Raw genomic sequence first — 12778 nt, 5'->3', positions numbered from 1 at the left:
GCCAATGGTGGTGTTGTAAGAGCTAATCATGTGCAGTTACTGCTTCAAATGAGTTCAAAGGGATACCACAGACCTGAATGCTCGTGGCTGCAGCAGTAAAACCTTGTCGGTGTACCGCGCCAACCACTGTTTAGAGTATTATAAGTTTCAGCAGAATCCAATCGTTTTTCAGTATTCTTTTGGTTCTGGAATTCTGCTTAGTTACAGAACAACGTCCCCACAAGGAGGATGCAGCCAAATCTTGACTGCAACTCTGATAGCATCTGCTACGCTGCTCCAAGAAACTGAAAATAACGTGAGTTCACAGCTTGGTAGAAAATAATTCAGCGTGGGCATTGACTGAGTAATCTGGCTCCACTTCCATGTGATTGTGATCATCATGGTCTATTTTTCAGGAACCCCATTTTTATCAAGTCCTGCTTGCCCCAAAGAGAATAATTTTTTGTTTAATGATTAAAAAGACCATGTAGATGAAATTCAAAAACATTTTCGAAGCGGGTGGCTTCTACAATAAAAAGACTATGATGTTGCTTATTCCTAAAATTTTCTGTGACTGTGTCGCTAAGTCGAAGCGAAACTCTCATGCTGCTGTAGAATGATGGGGTTGCATTAATCAGATTCAACTTGAATTTGGCTTGTTTGGAGCTGATTCAGGCAGTCAGGATATAAACTTCGCAAATTAAAATTTTATCCTATTTCTCACGCACAGGTGCAGAAATCAGGAAAACCTGTGCACAAGCATACAGTCATCCTCATGAAAAGACAGATTGCTTCAAGTAGACCCTTCAATCTTCAAACTTCCTTTTCAATTATAAATGGAAATGTTTTCAACAACTTGACCTATCTCAAACTTGTAGCCAGCTGAGGTAACACAAACAAGCTTAACATGTAGTAAGCTCAAAGCCCACCTTGATTCATCATGTCCAAAAACCCAACCCAGAAAAATAAACCGAGATCGATGCCTGCCAGATGCATTTGAAATACCAAGCTTAAATTGAAAAGCTTGCACAGAATTGGTTGATTTTTTAACTTATTTATTTTATTTGACAGTGCTTATTAGTTCCAAGACATGCTCTCAATAATAGGAAAAGTTTATTTGCAATAAAATGTTACTGAGATACCTTTTCCATTTTGTACCTCTCCTGAACCAATAGGGTTAGTACAACTGGCGAGGGAGCACTGGCTGCATTAGGCACCCAGTCATGAGTTCAAATTTCAAGGCGACCTCCTGCAAGGTGCTCGATTGAAGGTTCTTTGATCTAAAGAGTTTTCTGCATATGTTCTACATTTTTGGGGAGGCGGCCACAAGTATTAAAAGCTAAAGTACTACCTCAAGAGTGTGATTTCAATCATCAAAATGCCATTTGTTCCAATGAGTCGTAATGAAGCTTTTTAGAATGACCACTTTAAGAAGCATTATTGATGTTCAGTTGAAAATACCTTTTTTCGTCGGCAGCAAATCCCCACCAGGTCATGGCAAGAGACATATTCATATCTTGACATTTAGACTCAAAGTCATCTTTCCCATTTTTCTGGCACATATAGAGCATAATCAGAGAAAAGAGGCACTAGTCCCCTTCAGCTTCTTTTATGTGAGAGATGAAAGTTGTTCGACAAACACAAATATCACTATCTTCATTCCGTATAATAGAATCAGAGTTCATATCTGCAGTCAAATTTCATAAGGTCAGAAATTGTGTATAACTGCACCAAGGAAGACAGGGCACAGTACCTCAGGTTGAGTAGGAGGTTAACAATTTAACACCCAATAAAGACCTGACAGCCTCTCATTCTTCATGCGTCTGAGGTCCTGGGTTGCGTGGGACCTGGGTAGAGTAAAGCATGCAGTTCAACTTGAGTGTCATATCAAACCTTTAACGGTCCAGCAGAGTAACACTCACGAGAATCAACAAATAATGTACCTTTTACTAGCCTACCTGCTCTACTAGATATGCTACCCCCTTAAGGCAATGGGGCATAGCATTTGTTTCAATAATTTTAAATCAAAATTCATAGCTATCTTGAGCAACTTTCCAGCCTATACAGATATCGGAGATAATACTTTAGCTTAACGCCAACAGATTGCAAAATAGTTATGCCCACACAATGTACATCTTGTTTATTTCTAACGTGAAAAAGTGCATGTAGGTATTACAAAAGGTTCAGTGTCAGTTTTATTATGTAGGTTTCAGCATATCACAGGAATGCGGGTACAATACATCAACTTCAAAAAATTGAGCATGATGGTACTACTAATTCTCCTTCTTTGACCAAATGGGAAGATTAAACAACAACAAGACCTGGAATCTTAGCAATACCCAGAGGGTGCAGACCAGACCTGGAATCTGATTGATACCCAAGGGGGGAACCAGGGCAGTATTGGCAGGGCCATAACACCCAAACTTCTGTTTATGGTTTCAATTGGCACGGAAACAGAGTCAGGAGGAACGGATGAGCAATTGAGCACAGAATCATCAACAAGAAACCTGCAGCAGATCCATTAAAGAGCTTATGATGCAGTGGAAGAGAGCACTTCTGCTCTAAACCACGCGGGAGAATCGAAAGCGGTGCAAAACGAATGTAGAAGGGAAAGGACAAAAGCAAATAATCGTTAGGGTTTCATTAAAAGTCGAGAGCGTCCTAGCCATTATAAAAACGGGTCCCTGGATCTGGATCCCAAACAAAACAAGATAATAACTCAAAAATCAAACTATGAGAACGTTGATCTGCACGAGTTCAGCATTGCTCCTGCATCTGCTTAGTGCGTGCAGATCATAGAATAGAATATTTTATAGGATTTTAGAAAACGATATGAAATCTGAAAATCAAATTCCTACGGGATAACGTGAAGAGAACGTCTTCAAGATCCATGTCAAGACATTTGCTTTCCGAAATTTCTCTTCGATATAAATCAAAAGAACTTGAAAACTCAGAGTGAAAATTTAGCAAAGCAAATAAACGGCTTCTCTTTCCTGTAACACGACCAATTTCATCTACCCAACTTGGAAAAGTATGTGATTTGAAGTAAAAATGCACAGTGGCTGAAGGAAAAACAGAAGGTAAGCAGAATTAACGTTCCGCCAAAGCTAAAAGAAGCATCACCATGCATCTAAATCAGCACATGACATTGTTTACAGACAAACACACATATATATTAAAGACAGTTCCAAAATAGGACTGAGTTTTCTAGTCTCTCTCCCTCCCTACATCTACCGATCTGCGGGTGGAGAGAATGGCTGTAAGGTCAAGACTGAGCCTCGACCTTGATGGCAAACCCCACTAATGGCAAGAACAGCTACCTCAGCTTTCAGCAACTTCTTCTCCGTAGGAAAACAGCTTATTGACGCTCCCCACTTTTGGTCCGTGAAGGTCGGACACCGACCCCTTCCCTAATCCGATCATAACCACGGTTTTTTACATATAACCTAGATTTAGGATCCAGGCTACTAAGATCCTTACAATGCACATCTTTTAATTGAGATCCCAGGCAATCAATCAATGATGAAATGAGATCCCTTGAGGAAGCTGAGAGTGAGAATTCACTTGGGCTTACAAACAGGAGGGATGAGAGATGAAAAATTACAAAATTATCTCATGATTTTTATCTACCGTGGAAACAAAGTGTTTAATGTCGATATTTTGGAATTTAATGGACATCTCAATCATGGGAAAATGTTAAGAGGATGTGCACCTCAAGATATTTGTCTCGTACTTTTTCTTCAAAAGAAAGTCACATGTCTTTGACAAAGAAAGAAGGCCAGGAGAAAGTATCTTGTTGAACTGTCATTCATGAACAAGAATATTTTTTTCTAATTGGTCTGCAATCGAATTTGAGAAAAGTAGTTTTTTATTTAATAATCTACTTTCTACCTAGTTAATTGGGAGGAGAGAAGATCTAGAATTTTAAGAAAAGACAAATGATCATGTTTTAGCAGTGCTTTCATCTAAAGTTATTAACCAAGAAGGTAGAGGAGCTTTGGCCGTATCTGAATCAAGGAAATAGTTTAGCATTAAAAAAAAATACAGGCCTCCCCACTTCAACAAATTCCAAAGTCAAGAGGAAGCAAAGTGGGATGATTCATCTCTTTGTTAAGAAACGAGCCATATTAAGGCTGTTTATTTATTGAAGTGGAAGAGAAAATGGCTATGTCAAAAACTTTTCAACTTAACAAAGAGAAAGTTCAGCATCCACCATTAAATCGTATCTTTTTGAACTGACTTGCAAAGGGTCTTCAACATCTGTGAAGTTGTGTATAACACAAATGGACCATCGACTCAAGGATCTAGAGCTACTTTGGTAGCAAAGGTTGGAGCTTGTAAGCTTCTACTTTATTGGTACCAAAGTGCAGCCTTTAACACTCAAACCTGAGATCAGCCGCCTAATGGCCACTGGTCTGAGCTGGTCGCAGTATATCTCTCTGACTCTGGGCTATCGCCATGACCGGACCTGAGTTCGATATATATGATATAGAAACCAAACCAAACCAAACCATAAGCCTATGAGTCAAACCGAGATAACGCGTCAGGTCGCAACGAAAGTTCCTGATGAAGCACGATAAAAACCGAATATGGTATCTCTTATTAAATGAGAAGCAAATTATTGAACTCATAGTTTTTGAGATCATGAAGAACTGACTTTAGAATAACTGAATCTGGATGGCGTGGGGGAGGCAGACTGGTACATCATAATACAAACTTGATCTCGAGATGAGCTATGTCGGCTGCTACAACGAACATGAGTCTGGGTTTGGACCGGCCAAACATAGCACTAACACAGCCGGTGTCGAGCTCTACCATCATGTCTACCTCAGCTCCTCGCGGGGAGATGGGCTTATTGATTTGGATGTCTCATTTCATGTCACTGTAAATGGTTTTCTCTTCTCTACATACAATAATCATTTTTCTCTGTCTTGTGTTGTGTTTCAACCATCGATGGTATTTCTCTTGAAACTAAGAAATTGAAGATTTAAATAATAAGATTTTTACATTCCAAAAGTTAAATGTACGACAAAATTAAATTTATAGTCATGTTTCTGTACCCAAGCTTTTCAAAGTTTATCCACTCATGTCTGAACTTGCACCCGCACCCAACACCTTGCTCCTTTTGTTGCAAAACAATACAATCGTGATATCTAGTCACCCCGTTAGTGTCTACTTATTTGTGCTTTACTCATCAAGAAATAATTCAATTTATGGAAAACCTTATGAACCTCTGTCAAGTTTAACTGGATGTCTGAATCATTCCAAAACTAAACAATGGCAGTGTAGCATAAAGGAGGTTGTTCGATGGAATATCCTCATCATTTAATGAGAATTAAATATCTATAAGAGGTTACAAGAAAAATAAGTAGAGATGGCTTCCCAGTGAGAAAGTGTTTCGGCTAGCTGCTAACCGTCACAGTTCATGCTTAAAAGCCCCTTCTTCCCTGTCCTCTGCCTGATGGTAAGGGTAGAAGCCCCTAGTGTAGTGATTCGTTAAAAACGCCGGATCAAACAAAAACAAAGAAACATCTAAAATCCCTCTTAACCACCATATGACCCACTGCCAAAATTCTAAAGCAAATGATGCCCCTTATGCTTCAATTCGTCCTCTTTCCCACTTTTTTCATGACACAATCCTTCGGAGCTTCCTGTATCTACATCCTAGAAATACGAGCTTGTTCTAACATTTGGACAAGTATTGTTGGTAATCCACTCATATCCTAAAGATTGAAACAGATTCATGAAATGCTAAAACAAAGTGTTGTACAAATCTATCCTAATCTTTAGGAAAGATTCATATAACATTGTATTAGTGTCCAAGCTATTAAACAACCCTCAAAGTATTGTCATTCAACATACATTTAACGATTCAGTTTGAGATTATGAGCAATAGTTCCATCACCATTTACAGCGTACTCAAACAATGGAAACATAATTATGAGCAACAAATAGAAATGATAAAAATTTCACAAGTGATAATGGGACCTTTCCTTCATTTTCATATATTAGATGAACGACACAAATGAATGATGCAGTTCTTTGGAGGACAATATTTTCTCATATTCAACAAGACCTATTCAGAAACATCTATATGCGTAACTGAGGGATGATGCTATACAACTTAATATTTATGTCTATTGATACTTTTTGCGACCATGTAAGTTCATCTGACTTGATACCTTCCTCCCACGCGCGCGCGAGAGAGAGAGAGAGAGATTACCACCGTGTGTTGCAGAGTCGAGGAACTGCACAGCTGCCAGCAGATTGCCGAGGGATCAGATTTTGAGCAGAACTGAACTCTCATTTTCTCAATTCCTGTTATTTCACTGAATTCCAATTGCTTGTCTGTCTGTCCATGAGTTCCACTGCCTTCTTTGACTCTCACGTCATTACAGAAACAGCAGCGTTACTCAGACTGAGGGTATGCTGATTCAGATGCAATGTGAGTGATTCTGCCAAAAGAGAGGAGCGCAAGACAGTAGGAAGTATGTGCTCTATTGGTTGCGCAGTAAGTATGCCATAACAGGCCAACAGCCACCCTTTAATTAGATTCTCAACCCTTCCCTCCCATGAATCCGTTATAACAGTACATAGAAAGGTCATAGAGAGTAGATGAATTTATGCACGAAACCCACAGTCATATAATGCAATTGTAAAGCTGGAGTTCTGCAAACTGCAATTGAATAATAGATGTAGCATCAAACAAGAGCAAACCAATTAAATGTCAATAATCACGTCTCTGTTCTCCAATATTGCACAAACTGTAGACATCTGAACGATGAACCGAAGTACCACCGATCATTTAATTATTTGAGATTGCGTGCTTCCAAGATGTGGTTTCGCAAGCTTGAAGGAAAAATCTGCAATCTGCCATAGTGGATTTCTTTCAGTACTTGTTTTCCTGTCTTTTCTGGAAAGTGTTTTCCACATACAACAATATACGTCATCTTCTAGGTGCAAGTTATATTGCATTATTCTTATCGTATATGCTCGTGAAAACAGTCATATTGAAAGAAATAATCGCTAACAACGACAATGGTGGAGCACATATGATAAGGATGTCATCATTATGGAAAGCATCTCTACCAAACAAGATGGCAAGGATCATGAGATGATCTAATTTAGGAACAGTTAAATATAAAGCACAAATTAAGAGATTATTGTGCTGCTAATGTGGATAAAAGTTGTCATGTAAGTACTCTTTAAACCAATGAGTTATGCTAGCTGTAAAGGCTTATGTATCAATGAGATTGCACACCACAGGTTTCAAGGTCCATGGTGGCCTTCAAAGGACTAGGAATGATTCCAGCCATGTTGAATTGTCTTTTCTTCTTTTTATTGTTATTTTATTTTTCAACACATCAAAGGCTTGATGTGCTTCGTATTCTTAAGAGGCATCTGCAAATGACCTGATTGTTGGAAAGGCAGCCACATGACATGAGATCCATCCCATTGAGTAACTGGTCCTCACTGCTTTTTCCTCGTGGCAGAGGTCCGTTCCACTGCCATGTGAAATAAAGGCCCTGTTTCTTATGAAAGTGGATCTCTTTCCAGCTATTCAGGGTGAAACAAAATGATCACAAAAGATGTGCTAAGAGCAAAAAAAAAAAAAGAAGAAGAAAAGTACCCATAACATTTTAGTTTCACATCTAACAAGCTCCTCGAATGGAGAAAGAAAAAAGCCGTTCACGGCAGTAAAAGAATACAGTTACATAATTTTTTTGTTGCACATAAAACGTTCCAGCCCTCACGCTATGTGTCCACGCATTCAATCAACAGTGAATTAGATTTAGCAGCAAGGCAGAAGATATCACTGAATAATAACCAAATGACTATGCATTAAGCACCAAAAAAACCATACCTTCGACAATGCACTCACATGTGGTATTCCCATATAGTTGGATCAATGAAATTCCCAAGCTCCAAAATTCTAATTCCATTAACACATCAATCCCCAGTCACTAGTCAGAAATCAAGAATCCGATGGGAGGCGCAGTATTCCCTAAAGTCGGCAATTAGCAGTGATGTCCCAATTTGATGATTCTTAAGAGGAACTACCACTGAGAAGAATTATCAACCCCAAAAACACAATTTCCTGATATAAGTTCACAATGCGAACCCATATGGCTAATGAACAATGATTCCTGAAAACACGACGAACAAGTAGCCGTATTAACTAACAACCGATACATCCCAAACAAAAACCGAAACTGCCAAAAGAAGAAAAAAGAAGTAAATGGATCCATGTAACTAACTTCTAGTTTGCCGTCCAATCAAATCACCGTATATTTCAGCGTCGACGATCCTCCCGTCATGATAGATCCACGCTGATCTGTACAAAAAGAACACGTAAAAGCCATACTGAACCTACGGTATATCCTAAACAAAAACCAAAGCAGCCAAAAGGTGAACAAAAGGAATTTAGACGAGATGCATATATTACCGTTTGATTAGTCGTCCATCCAAAATGGCGATCAGAATCGTCCCCACGAGGTATCCACTTTTGATTGGAAAGGCAAAAATAAACAGAAGGATAAAAACTAAAAGGAAACTTCACCGAGATCTTACCTTGGATATATTTCTTCTATGGTGAAACTTCATTACCCAGTTGACGACAGCTTCTACCCAAAGCCAATTAGAGACCCATTTTTTTATAGTACTCACCAATTTTTGTCTGAAAAAAAATCGCAGTCTTACACGAACAAAAGTCCACAATAGCTTCGTGGAATGAAGACGAAAACCAATAAATCATTTTGCAGAGATTATATGTTTGCTCTTTGATGCAACACGTTGATAGAGCAGAGTCCAATGGCGAATGGCTGCTTCAGATAACAAAAGAGAAATAACCAGCAAAGAAAAATACAACCACCAGCAACCAATCGTCCCTCGGAAGGACAGCAAAATGATCGGCAAATCTTCCCGAAAGCAATAAAAATGAAGGACGAATAGAAAATCGAATAGATGGGTGGAAGGATCGTTCGAGTAGTAACAGCTGCAGATCAATTTCGTAGAACCAGTAACACCTTTCATTCATGAACATCACATACATTTAGACACCATCAACGAAAAACTACAACCCTGAGGGGAAAAAAAGCAAAAAAAAACCCTAACATGTGCAGCACAGATTTTGGAGCAAAAACGCAATCAAGCGCGCTCTCCCCTGATTCTCCTGGCGAGCTGGATGTCCTTTGGCATAATAGTGACCCTCTTAGCGTGGATGGCGCAGAGGTTGGTGTCCTCAAAGAGACCCACCAAGTAGGCCTCCGCAGCCTCCTGAAGCGCTGCAACGGCACTGCTCTGGAACCTCAGGTCCGTCTTGAAATCCTGAGCAATTTCACGAACGAGGCGCTGGAACGGCAGCTTGCGGATGAGCAGCTCCGTGCTCTTCTGGTATTTCCTGATCTCCCTCAGCGCCACCGTTCCTGGGCGGAACCTGTGTGGCTTCTTCACACCTCCCGTCGCGGGGGCAGACTTCCTAGCAGCCTTCGTAGCCAACTGCTTCCTCGGCGCCTTCCCTCCGGTGGACTTCCGGGCGGTCTGCTTCGTACGAGCCATTTTTTCCGGCGGAAGAAAGAAACGAAGTCCGATCTAGAAAAAGAAAATGACGGCTAGAGTGATCAAGAACAAGAAAGATCGGGGGCTGGAAGACGATGATGAAAAAGAAGGAGAAGCGCGGTATTTGAAGGGAACGTCGATGGCGGGTTGTGGAATTCTGGGAAAGGGCGGGAGTCGTTCTTCACCGTCAGATCTGCGCCCTATCGGACGGCCCAAATTTGGCGTTTCTTATCAATGCGGATCCACAACGAGGATCAATGACGTGTCACGTTCGGGTCTTCGACTTCGGATCAAGTTTTCGTATCTTGTGCTTGTAAAGTTTGTCTTTGAGGCCGTTGGTCTATTTCCAGATCCATATGCTTTAGGATCAGATCCATATTTAGTTCTAGATCAACTGAAGATCTATATTGACATTTGCTTGTCATTGGTTGCATTTGATATGTTCCTCACTCTTCTTCTATAATGTTTAGTGTTTGAGATTGTATTTGGTCATATATGTTCAATATGCAAGATTGTATGGAGTGAAAAAGTAGCACATTCGATCTCTGCAAGTGTGGTTTTCATTCATGATATCAAAACATAATAGCATTTAAGCGTGTGTTTGCTGACAATAATATTGCATTAGTGTTCTAAGATTTTTTGAAAACATTATTTCCACACTGTAATTTAAACACCCAACATGCAAATATAATCAACTACTTGTTGCCAATGTTAATAAAAAGCATGAATTGAATCCTGGCACAAGTTTGAAACTCAAGCTCTTCCGGAGTAGTGTATGCTTGAATGAAAACATTCATGAACAAGTAACTTCTAAGACCAGAGGGTGTCGCATGTTTAAATCGATGAAACAATTTATGTTGTTTTACTTAAATAAAATTTCAGTGTAAAAAATTAGAGCCCATAAATCCATTGAACAAACAAGAACAATCATACAAATCTCGTTTGCAAAAAATGACAATTTAAGTTGATTTTTTTTTTGGCTTGATGGCAACTTATACACGATATTTTTTTAAAAAAAAAAACATTACATCCACAAAACTTCACCTCTAATAATAATAGTGCACCATTTTTTTAAATTTACAAAGTATAATAGTCTTTTTACGGTAATTTTGTTATTATGGCATTGCACATGCGACGATAATGAAATGTACAAATTAAAGAACCAACTAGTGGAATAGAGGCTTGGCACTATTTTAAAATTTAAAATGATGAATTTACCCTTAAACAACCAAACTACAACAATGTCGCTTTTTTCTTTCTTTATCCCCATGGCTGGAAACTAAAGCCCTCATTTTTTGTGGAGTAGCAATTTAAGTAAATTTTGAATGAGCGTCTCGACAGCTTGAGCAAATAAACTTTTTTTTTTTTATGCCTCGCCGCAATATATCAACTTCTAACTCTTGGCATTTGATGAACAAGATTTTGATGAATAACTAATTAATTTTATCTTTTTTTTCTTTCAATAATTTTTTTCGGATTCTTTTTCTATATAAAATAAATATTGTGATGATTTTTTTTTTTGCTACTATAACCTTGCCAGCCACGATTTGTTATCTCTTAAAGCTCATTTCTCCTTGAAAAAAAAATAGTGGTTCCATATTAACGTGATATCCTTCAACAGTCTTAAGCAAACGAACGCGGTTTTTTTTTTAGAAAAAGACCAAAATACCCTTATGCCTAATTTATTTGAAAAGTACACTGATTTACGCTCTGTTTGGTTGGAGGGAAAGGAAGGGAGAGAAAGGGAGGGAAAGGAAAGGGAATGGAAGAGGAAGGAAAGAGAAAGGAATGAAAAGAGTTCATTAAAAAGCTTGTTTGGATAGAAAGGAAAGGAAATGAAAGGAAAGACTTAAAATCATGTTTGTTTGGACTACATAAAGGAAAGGAAAGGATAGAATTTATAATACTTTACGATAATACCCCTATCAGTTAAAATATTTAAAAGAATGAGAGGTTTCAAAAAAGACACGATAATGCCCATCTCACCTTGCTCGTGTGTTTTCCAATGAAGGGCTGCAACTTATGCAATGCGTGTGTCTCTCTCTCTCTCTCTCTCTCTCTCTCTAAATGTACCTAATTGTTGGTCACATGATATTTTCACAATGTTACATGTTAGCCTTTAAATATCACATTTTAAATAAATTAATCTACACGTTGTTTGGTTCCTTAACAAATTTTCAGTAGTTCACATCCTCAGGTTTTATACTCGCCTGGAAAGTGCATACGGAGCCATCAAACTTACCGTTACTGTTACAATACTACATAGTTGTAAATAAAAAGTAGGTAGCACATACATAAGAAGAAGGGGAAATGCAAATAGAAGAGGAGTGGTGCCATATTCTCATACCAGTCATAAAAAATTTACATAAAAAAGAGTGAAAATAGTTGTCTAAGGACAAAAAAATGACATAGCAAAATAAAAAATAACATTCATGTCTTACATAATTCCAGCAATGCTAAGCATCCTAAGTAGAACATTCTTTCGCTTAGACACCGGACAATCAAAAAATGTTTCCATCTTATCTTTATCACTAGTAAGATAAATATATGCATCAGTATGTAACTCTTCTTCAATACCAATATCTTCAAATGCTGGAAATATGTCTTTTTTAGAATATTTACATTCGTGTCTCGCCTCTGGTATGACAATGCTTTTTTCAATTGCATTAGCAACTTTCTCAAATGCTTCTTTCATTATTTCAGTTTCTTTTAAATCATCTTCATTTGCACTTCTTCTCCTTTTACGCTTCGACAATGAACCTGTGGGGGGCTCCACTTGGACTTCACAGTCGTCTCCTAGGTTGATAAATTGTTCTAATACTGCTTCATTTTGAGAAACCATTTCATCAATAAGCTGGATTGTGTTGCTAGTACCCTCACATGCTAAAGTCATTCAGTTGCGCATCTCTTTCGCTGTCATCGATCCTTCCTCTGTTGCTCTATCATTACCAAATAAATTTACCAGCTTATCATAGTTCGGAACAGGTGCCGTCATCCACTTTTTTGCCATTGAATTTGCCTACAAAAAACAAAAATATATATATAACAACATCGAAAGAAGCTCATACTTAACATAAAAAGTAAATTATTAAAAACTAATATTAAATTACCAAAAAGAAAATTAGGTACCTCTATCAGTGGCTTCCATACTTCAGGTTCGGCCGTCCACATATTTGTCCTTGAATCAATGCTAAATCCACTCAAACCACTTTTAAAGATATCATAACAACTACTGAAATTA

At 38.4% G+C, this 12778-nt stretch overlaps 1 protein-coding gene and 2 long non-coding RNA genes across 3 annotated transcripts; all 3 read right to left on the bottom strand.

Moving 5' to 3' along the window:
- Positions 1–1375: 1375 nt before the first annotated feature.
- Positions 1376–2634, bottom strand: LOC116261507 (uncharacterized). Its single transcript, XR_004174303.2, has 3 exons — positions 2339–2634; positions 1733–1826; positions 1376–1666 (listed from the first exon to the last, which is right to left on the bottom strand). It is a non-coding gene; the product is annotated as an uncharacterized LOC116261507 (long non-coding RNA).
- Positions 2635–5973: 3339 nt separating this feature from the next.
- Positions 5974–8679, bottom strand: LOC126410407 (uncharacterized). The gene is made up of 4 exons (XR_007574333.1): positions 8426–8679; positions 8238–8314; positions 7844–8126; positions 5974–6849 (listed from the first exon to the last, which is right to left on the bottom strand). It is a non-coding gene; the product is annotated as an uncharacterized LOC126410407 (long non-coding RNA).
- Positions 8680–8985: 306 nt separating this feature from the next.
- On the bottom strand, positions 8986–9638 carry LOC116261506 (histone H3.2). Its single transcript, XM_031640294.2, has one exon. It carries the CDS (start codon positions 9535–9537, stop codon positions 9127–9129), a length of 411 nt encoding a protein of 136 aa, XP_031496154.1. The 5' UTR covers positions 9538–9638; the 3' UTR covers positions 8986–9126.
- Between the last annotated feature and the right edge of the window lie 3140 nt (positions 9639–12778).

This window comes from Nymphaea colorata, chromosome 9, assembly GCF_008831285.2.
Source record: "Nymphaea colorata isolate Beijing-Zhang1983 chromosome 9, ASM883128v2, whole genome shotgun sequence".
NCBI lineage: Eukaryota > Viridiplantae > Streptophyta > Magnoliopsida > Nymphaeales > Nymphaeaceae > Nymphaea > Nymphaea colorata.
The sequence above is the reverse complement of the archived record's forward strand: the minus strand, read 5'-3'. Positions and strand labels throughout refer to the sequence as shown.